This window comes from Colobus angolensis, unplaced genomic scaffold (genome assembly GCF_000951035.1).
Source record: "Colobus angolensis palliatus isolate OR3802 unplaced genomic scaffold, Cang.pa_1.0 Scaffold144, whole genome shotgun sequence".
Taxonomy (NCBI): domain Eukaryota; kingdom Metazoa; phylum Chordata; class Mammalia; order Primates; family Cercopithecidae; genus Colobus; species Colobus angolensis.
This window is the reverse complement of record NW_012114533.1, coordinates 2,988,646-2,998,094: the sequence shown is the minus strand read 5'-3', so window position 1 is coordinate 2,998,094 and position 9,449 is coordinate 2,988,646. Positions and strand designations below refer to the sequence as shown.

The 9,449-nt window shown below is 48.5% G+C and overlaps 1 protein-coding gene across 2 annotated transcripts in view; it reads right to left on the bottom strand.

Annotated features, from left to right (window-relative positions):
- Positions 1–1,460: 1,460 nt before the first annotated feature.
- The window catches only part of PKD2L1 (polycystic kidney disease 2-like 1), a 43,148-nt gene continuing 35,159 nt past the window's right edge, over positions 1,461–9,449 (bottom strand). Inside the window, exons 7-16 of one of the 2 annotated variants that reach the window (XM_011935547.1) lie at positions 9,134–9,304; positions 8,277–8,458; positions 7,861–7,981; positions 6,594–6,692; positions 6,262–6,383; positions 4,603–4,729; positions 3,702–3,820; positions 3,316–3,439; positions 2,286–2,370; positions 1,461–1,791 (exon numbers count right to left, since the gene is read on the bottom strand). In XM_011935547.1, coding sequence (XP_011790937.1) covers positions 1,760–1,791; positions 2,286–2,370; positions 3,316–3,439; positions 3,702–3,820; positions 4,603–4,729; positions 6,262–6,383; positions 6,594–6,692; positions 7,861–7,981; positions 8,277–8,458; positions 9,134–9,304 — 1,182 coding nt within the window. In that variant the 3' untranslated portion in view covers positions 1,461–1,759. The remainder of the gene's footprint in view (positions 1,792–2,285; positions 2,371–3,315; positions 3,440–3,701; positions 3,821–4,602; positions 4,730–6,261; positions 6,384–6,593; positions 6,693–7,860; positions 7,982–8,276; positions 8,459–9,133; positions 9,305–9,449) is intronic. The other variant, XM_011935548.1, reaches the window with a different exon arrangement.

Below are 9,449 nucleotides of genomic sequence, written 5' to 3'. Positions count from 1 at the left end.
GCCCACCCGGCCGGCCCTGTATTCCTGCGGCTCGCAGTCCAGTCCAGCCTCAGGTCTATGACATAGCAAAGGGTGATTCCGGAGCCGAAACTGAAGCTACGCCAGGCTGTTGTGAATCGATCCACTGCCAACAGTCGCGACGTCTGGGACTGAGGGCTGGCTCATCCCTACAGTCACACCCTGGAGGGATCACTCGTCTTGTACCACTCATGACCCGTCTGGGAATAGTCAACCCTGTTTGTGGCCTGCTGAACAAAACCACTAAAGACAGGTTGCCCCCTCCCATGACACTCCGCACTGGAGTTAGTCATCAAAAGATGGCTCAGGAAATCCAAAGTTTTACAGGTTGTCTCGTCCACGCTTTGGGGAAACCTTCAGGCATTAATTCCTGGTCCTAAATACTCTCCCTCCCAATGTCCTGGGTTAACACCAACTCACTGGCCCCTATTTCTTAAAACTGCAGACAGGCATCTACTTCTCTTCAGTTGATACAGCCTTTCTTGAAGAAAGTTTGGACTGTAACTTTTTTAGGGCTGAGGATACACTCTGGTTATCTTAATTGCATTTAAACTGTTTCACAAGCCTCCTAGGTGTACAGAGTACTTAATGGGATGGGAGAACAGGAGTGAGTGAAAGAGGTAGATGAGAAGAAGTGACTGGGGAGCAATCGAAGGTGCAAAATGAGGAGGGATAAAGGCCACAGAAAAGGGAGAGGAGATATTCAGCAGGCCTCAGGCAGGCTCCTGGACACCCAATATCTTGGTGTAGGAGTTTCTTATCTTATCCCTGGTTATCCTCCATCTGCACCCTCTCACCCCACCCCGATGCCAGTACACCATATACATACACACACACACCAGCTACCCCTTATCCCCAGCCCTCCTACCCTGACTGTCTCCACTCTGAGGACTGAGTGTCACTTGTCGCCTGTCCTCACTTTTCCCATGGTGCAACCATAGTAGCCACTATTTCAAGCCATTCCTGCGAACCAGCAGTTCTTTTTGTTGAAACAGAGTCTCGCTCTGTCACCCAGGCTGGAGTAAAGTAGTGCAATCTCGGCTTGGCTCACTGCAACCTCCACCTTCCAAGTTCAAACAATTCTCATGCCTCAGCCTCCCAAGTAGCTGGGATTACAGGCACGTGCCACCACACCCAGCTAATTTGTTTGTGTTTTTAGTAAAGACAGGGTTTCAGTATTTTGCCCAGGCTTGTCTGGAACTTCTGGCCTCAAGTGATCCACCCATCTCAGCCTGCCAAAGTGTGGAGATTACAAGCGTGAGCCACCGTGCTGGGCCTAGAAGTTCTTATTTCAGGATTCCTGTGGTAGCCCAGCTCCTTCACATCACTGCACCTACTCTATACCTCCTAGAGAGCATGAACTATTCCAGCCCAGGCACATGGATGGCCCACAATTTCAGCCTTTTTTCCCTCTATAATACCAGAAGCAAATGCAAACTCCTAGTTTTCCTAAGGAGTTTTATTGATAGCCACCATGGAAACCCACATGGTCTTATGGAAGAATAATGTCAGAACCCACCACATATTAATTCAAAGATCTCTGAATCCTGAGGTCATTTCCTTGCCTGATTCCCTTCAGCCTCCATTTTTATCTCCTGGTTAAAGCCCACTCAGTTCCCAGGTTCAGTGGACCAGGAGGCAGCCTCTTGCAGAAGATCCTTCATAGCCTTTGCTCCAGGAGTGCCTCACGCTTAATTCCTCTGCAACATTGGAATCTCACCACGTGAGAGTCTCCTGTCCTCTAAGGCTTCCTCTCTCTTTTATAGGGAACCTCTATGGGGGAAAACGAGAAACCCATGGGTGCTAGTAACAGATCTTGGGATGCACAAAGGATAAGAATAAGATTCACTGGGAAGTAGGAAGACATGTAGATACTGCCTACTGTCTTGGTTTCTACCTTTTTCACAAACCATGGCCATCCAGGTGCTTAGGAAGAGCCATTACCCTCCCTCCCTTTATCCTGTTTGCTAATTTTTTTTTTTTTTAATTAACACACAGAGCTAAGTACACAGGGAGTAAAAGGCCCAGTGGAAGATGTTATTTCACAGAGCTATGTGGCGACACACAGAAACACTGAGTCACAAGCCTAAGCATGATGCCCACCACACACACAAACATTGGCTCAAAAGGCCAGATTCTGGGTGGGGCTCAGCAGCAGCCATGATAGGACCTGTTGTCCTAGAAGTGCAGGGGATGTGGTGAGGGGGCCTGTGGGGAGGCAGAGGGAGGGGAGCCTGCTGTCTGATGCTTTAGGCCCCCTTCCTCACTACTCTCCTGCCCACCCTGGATTCCCCAGGGGTCTGGGGTCACAGCTGGGGCTGGCTGCAGGTGCTTCCAAATAGCTTGTTCCTCCTGTTGGAAGAAGAAAGGGACAAATCATTTGAAGAAATAGTTTGTGTACCACTTTTCTTTTCTCTGAATCTGATTCCAGAGAACTCAGACTACTATAGACTGTTTGCATCCCTCCCAAATTCATCCGTTGAAATTGTAACCCCCAATGTGATAGTATTAGGAGGTGGGACCTTTGGGAGGGGATTAGATAGTATGCAGCACATATGAATGGGCTCATGCCTGTAATCCCAGCATTTTGGGAGGCCGAAGTGGGTGGATCACCCGAGGTCAGAAGTTCGAGACCAGCCTGACCAACATGGAGAAACCCCATCTCTACTAAAAATACAAAATTAGCTGGGCATGGTGGCGCATGCCTGTAATCCCAGCAACTTGGGAGGCTGAGGCAGGAGAATCACTTGAACTCAGGAGGCGGAGGTTGCAGTGAGCCAAGATCGTGCCATTGCACTCCAGCCTGGCCAACAAGAGCAAAACTCCGTCTCAAAAAATGATAATAAATAAAATAATAAAATAAAAGACTTCCCTTACTCGTTCTACCATGAAAGGGCACAGCAAGAAGACAGCTGTCTATGAATAAGGAAGTGGACCCTCAACAAATACTGAATCTACTGGCATCTTGATCTTAGACTTCCCAGCCTCCCAAACTGTGAGGAACAAACCTGTGTTGCTTATAAGCCACCCAATCTATGATAATGTATTATATCAGCCCAAACAGACTGACACAGACCATCTCAGAGTGGCCAAGGCAGCCCTTAGGCCAGGGCAAGCAACTTCCAGGCCTTATCTCCATGACCCATCTCTGCTGATAGGCTGACCACTGTAAACATGTTTCCCCAGGAGCCTGAAAACATAGGTCTTTCAAAAATACTCTTGCCCCACCCACTGAGTGGAAAAGATGGCAGAGTTCAGCTGTGAAGAACTAGGAGGACCAGGTGAAGGGCCACTCACCACGCCTGGGGAGGGAACCAGCCACCCCTTCGTCTCCAGCATTTTCAACTTTGAGCCAACGGCATCTACCTGGGACACTACTCCTTCCAGCACAGTCTCCAGCTGCAGGACTCTCCTTGTGAGCCTGTGCGGGATTTGAGAGAGACTAATGGAGCAGAAATCTGTGTCTGGGGCCTGGATGTCTAAAGAGGCAGGGTTCACAGAAGGGCATGTGTCCGGATTGGAACAGGAAGGGAAGACCCAGCCTTGCAGGCCGAATTAGAGGGGAGCAGAGGTTCTCCCTGGGGTAGGACAGAGAATTGGAAAGTTGTGGGAAAAAGTACAAGATAGGGTATCATAATAGAAGTGTTGCCAGCCCTGAGCCAGCCCTTCTTGGCTGCACATACATGTAGAATTCTTCTCCTGAAACCCAGCCTCCTGCTTTGGCAGCCTCTGGACCAGACTCGCCTTGTGGGGTGCTCACAATGGATCGGCCTAGTTTCTCAATCTCTGTGTTGAGGGCCACCTGCTCAGGAAGTCAGAGGTTAGAGGGGAGGAGATAACTCTGGGAAGCCATCAGCTCCTGTTCTATCACCCCCTTTACCAGGATCTCAGGATCAAGCCTCAGGTTCTAGTTCTTGCTATTCCCCTTCCCTCCCAGACTCTGGAGACAATAGGGTCAGGGTGGTGGTGCCGGACCAACCTCTGGAGGAGTCACCTCTCAAAGAAAACACAAGATCCTAGAAGCCTTGATGGCTGAGGTGTTTACTAGAGGCCAACTCACTGTAGCAGAGGAGGGACACTACCAGTATTCTTGGCACTTTCTAGACTGCTGTCACCCTGCCTTTGACTTTTTTTGGTCTACACTGGATTGGGATGGAGCAGGCAGAGTAGGGACAGCCAAGAATCCGAGTTTGAAAATTCCCAGAAGAAAGTAAGTCCTCTGAGGGAATTATCAGTGATTCTTGGACAATTGGTCATTTTTCCCTGAGCCTGTATTTTAGAGCATGGTTCTCAACCTTGGCTATGTACTGGAATCACCTAGAGAGTTTTTAAAAGTACTGATGTCTGGGCCCCACACCCAGAGATTCTGGTTTAATTGGTCTAGAGTGTGTGTCCTGAGTATGAAGATTTTTAAAGGCCCTCCAGGGTATTCTTATGTGCAGCAGTTTGGGAACTACTATTCTAGAGAGATCTTTACTGTCTATGGGAGAGTTTTCAGGTTGGGTTTGTGTTCTAGGTGTGTTGGGGGAAGGGGAGGGTGAGCTATTTCCTTACACTGTCTCTCCACCCATTAACCCAGCTCACCCTCTCTTCCTCCAGGTCCTGTCGCATTTGTTCCTGTTCCTTCTCATCCAGAATACGATTCCCATCTCTGTCAAATTTGGTGAAGGTGGCCGTGAGCTCAGTGATTTCATGCTCTGCGTGTCCCAGTCTGAGAAAAGGATGATGAAATGATTTCTGCCCAGCTCTGGCTGTGACCTCTTAGTTATGGACTTCCTCAACCTTTTGCTTGACTCTGGCAAAAGTTTTGCTTTCTGGAAAAGAAGGTTCTCCAAAGTCTAGCAATCTTCCCCCAAGAAAACACTTGGTTCTATTTCTTCTTTCTCTCCTGACTCCTGCTCACTAGGTTCAGGGCCTCATGAGCTTCTACAGGGATTATTGCAAAATCTGTTTGTCTCTAAATAGCCTGCTATCCCCCAGCTTTCCCTTTACTCCCTACCCCTGAAATTCATCGTCCATAATACAACTAAAGTAATTAACCTTTCTAATATGCAGGTCTAAAAATGTCCCTTTTTGAAAACCCTTCTGCCACCCTATTCTTTTGGCAGAGTAGTAGTGTGGCCTTTCTCAGTGTGGTCCTTGCCTGTTTCTCTCGTCTCATCTCCTGCTATGACCACCCCCTGTCCCTGCCCCTTGATTTAATACCTTAGCAATGCTCAACTACTTATTCCTCCTGTGTATGTTGCTTGGTTTCAGACCTCTATGCTTTCATATGTGTTTTCATCTCTTCTTGGAACAGCCTTCCTCTGCTTGTCCACTTGTGAGCTATCCATCCTCCAATACCCTATTTAGACATTACCTCTTCCAGGAAGCCTTCCCTTAAGCTCAGAGATAGAATTGATCACCCTCTACTCCTAGTCACTTCTGTTGAACTTCTTCTGTGATTCAGTTTATTTGCAAGTCTATGAGTTCTCAGGAAACAAAGACTTTGTCCCATTTAATTATGTTGTCTCCTAATCCCAGCACTTTGGGAGGCTGAGGTAGGTGGATCACTTGAGGCCAGGAGTTTGAGACCAGCCTGGCCAACATGGCAAAATCCCATCTCTACTAAAAATACAAAAATTAGCCAGGCGTCCTGGCACATGATTGTAGTCCCAGCTACTCAGGAGGCTGAGGCATGAGAATCGCTTGACCCCGGGAAAGCTGAGGTTGCAGTGAGCCAAGATTGTGCAACTGCACTCCAGTCTGGGCAACAGAACAAGACTCTGTCTCAAAAAAAAAAATAAAATAAAATAAAATAAAATAAAATTAGGTTGTCTATTAGTGCCTGATCTGCAGCTGGTGCTCACAATGTATTTGTTCAATGTGTATTAATATGTTTGACTGGGAATCAGGGAGTGAATAGCTAAAGGAATAGATGAGTGTTCGTGGGGAAGGATAGAACAAAAATCAGAGTTTTGTGGGAGTGGGGTGTGTATTCAATGATTAGGGAATTATCACATTAGTTCCTAAGAGTTGTTCAACAAGATCCAGGATGTTATAGAACATGGTCAGAGATCTTTAAACCAAGGGCACAGTTCTGAAGGTCAGGAGCAGAGACCTACGGGCACATATCTGAAGCCTGCAAGTCAAGATCAGAGGCCCCTAAACCAAAACCAAAGGCTTATAGGCAAATGAAGTATGGTTGAGGGTTGAGGACTCAAGAGACTGGTATTAGAGAAGGCTGGGTCTCTGGTTGCTCACTCTCTTAAGGTGTTGGTGAAATCCTCAAACTGGATCTCCTGCTCCCCACCCTGCAGGACCTTCTGCACATCCGAAACCCTCTCCTTCCTCAGACGCAGTCTTAGCAGGGTCTTGTTGTAGCCCTGAAAGGGAAAGGAAGTAGGCACAAGTTCTCACAAGCTGCTCACACATCCCTGGCCCCCAGCCCCACTCATAGTATGCCAGGCTTCCAAGGATAAATTAAATGCACACGAGGGCACAGGCATCTCAGTCAGTCAGAAACAGACCAGGACACAGAGCCTTAGACTGCGGCACTGATGGAAATGTGTAGCTCAAGGAGACTGAGCAGTCACCTGTTTCAGGAGATCAGAAAGTTGCAGCTCATCCTTCTGTCCAGCCAGCTCCTCCTTGACCTCTGAATATGTGTCATTGATGATGGCCAGGAACATGTTCTGGAAAATAAAGTGGGGACCTGGGTCCTCACCTCCAGACCCACTGGAAGGATTGAGCCCACTGACCCCATTAATGTCCAAGGCTCGTGTTCCAAAGGAGTCAGTGCTCTCAATCCCAGCTCGGCAGCCCACCAATCCCTGCCTCTCAGGGTCCCCAGAGCCCAGCCTTTCAGCACAGTTCTGTTAGGGATGGATCATGCTTCTTGACCAACCTGGTGTCCTCACTCTCAGTTGCTGCAGTAGCCTTTCTGACCACAGAGATACCCTAACATATGCCACAGACCTCCTTCATATAAGGGCCCATCAATCATTGGAACTAGAAGCTTTTCAGTGTGAGAGTACAATTATGATCTCTTTACCATCTACCCCCCAATCCATATCTGTATCCCCATCCATTGATCAAATAAAGAAAATTACCAGCCTTGTTAGTAAGAATAAAATCCAAGAGCTAGGCACAGTGGCCTTCACCTGTAATCCAGCACTTTGGGAGGCCAAGGCAGGCAGATTGCTTGAGTCCAGGAGTTAGAGACCAGCCTGGGCAACATAGCAAAACCCTGTCTCTACAAAAAATACAAAAATTAGCTGGGTGTGGTGGCTCCCGACCATGCCAGTGGTCCTATCTACTCAGGAAGCTAAGGTGGGAGGATAGTTTGAGCTCGGGAAGTAGAGGTTGCGGTGAGCTAAGATTGCACTACTGCACTCCAGCCTGGGTGACAAAGTGAGACTCTGTCTAAAATAAATAAATAAATTAATTAAAATCCAGATTGTTCCTGGTTGGCAGGGAGAGAGAACTACCAAGTAGTGGCAGTAGAAACCAGCATGAGATCCCCAGAAGAAGGGGAGTCTTGGAGGACAGTCATAGAAGCTTCCAGGTGCAGCTACTACTCCTCATGAGGCACTTTTCTCCCCTTTTCATCCTTGGAGAATGAGGGTTTGATTTTACTGAGGGAGTCTGCAGGTTCCCTTATACTCTGCAAACCTGCAAACTGGTTAATACTACATTAACCATCTCTCAGAAGATCCAGACATCTGCCCCCACCCTGCCCCCCTCCCACTCACTCTCCATCCTCAATTTAAGGAACTTATCAATCTTGAGTGAGGGACATACTGGGACAAAAACTCCACCCTGCAGGCTCTCTATGTCCCCACCCCTCAGAGAGACCCTCACCAGGAGCACGAAGAAGACGAAGAAGACATAGGTGACAAAGTAGGCAGGGCCCAGGATGCGGTTGGCATTGTCGATAGCATTGTAGTCAAAGTCCCCGAGGATTATCCGGAACTGAGTGAAACTAGGAGACCAGGTCTGGGCTTTACCCAGAGCCTAATAAACACCCCCATCCCACTTTCCTAACCACAGACAGACCCCTCACCACACGTCCACCCCAATCTGATAGACACAGCGCAGGGTGCTTAGATTATTCGAGCACACACACACCAGGGCTTCCAGAGACGCTCACACGGATGCTTTAAACGCAGACATGCCCACATGCACGTACTCATCTTCTCCAAGGATACATACACCCGTGGAGCTGGAGGGTGAGGGGCCAGGGAGGAGTGAAGGAGTGAAGGGGGCAGGACACACACATGCACTTGATGAAAGTGCTAAAGTTTTCCACTTGGGTCCCGAAAAGCAGGTAGCCGAGTTGGGCATAGGCGAAGAAAACAATGAAGAACATGACGGCGAAGCCCAGGATGTCCTTGGCACAGCGAGCCAGCGTGGAGGAGAGCTGGGTCATGGTTTTGTTGAAGCTGATGTACTTGAATATCTGGCAGGACCGTGTTGAACCAAGGCATGAAGAAGGAAAAGGGAAAAGTGTTGAAAAGACCATGCCAAGGGCCTATGGAAGCCACAGGAGTTGCCAAGCCAGACAGAGAAAATGAGACACATATTGAAGAAGGGAGAATGACACAAAAATTAGCTGGACATGGTGGCACACACCTGTAATTCCAGCTACTTGGGAGGCTGAGGCAGAGAATCACTTGAACCTGAGAGGTGGAAGTTGCAGTGAGCTGAGATTGCACCACTGCACTCTAGAGAGACTCTGTCTTTAAAAAAAAAAAAAAAAAAAAGCCAGGCATGGTGGCTCACTCCTGCAATCCCAGCACTTTGGGAGGCTGAGATTGGCAGATCACCTGAGGTCAGGAGTTCGAGACCAGCCTGGCCAATGAGGTGAAACCTCGTCTCTACAAAAAATACACAAATTAGCCAGGCGTGATGGTAGGCGCCTGTAGTCCCAGATACTCAGGAGGCTGAGGCAGGAGAATCACTTGAACTCAAGAGGCGGAGGTTGCAGTGAGCCGAGATTGTGCCACTTCACTCCAGCCTGGGCAATAGAGCGAGACTCCATCTCAAAAAGAGAAAAAAAAGAAGAAGAAGAAGGAAAAAAGAAGGGAGAATGAGCATGCCTTGAAGCAAAGCTGGGTGTGGGAGTCCCAGGTACCTTGATCCAGGCGAAGAAGAGGTTGACAGCATTCATGTTGTTGTACTGTGTCTGCCAGAAGGCGAGGAACTCAAAGTCTGCATATGTGTTTGGCTGCTGCAGGAGCTTCCCCATGAGCCGATTCACCTCGAGGGTTCGGAATATGTGGAAGCCCACAGCCACAATGGAGAGCTGTCACACAGGGGTCATGGGGGTGTCAGAGAAGGCAAGGGGATCTCAAGGGAAGTTCCAAGATGAGGCCCCAAGGAAGAGCCAGGGTAGGTAAGACAGGTGAGAAAAAAGCCTTCCTTGCTGACTTGTTCACTATCTCAGGTTC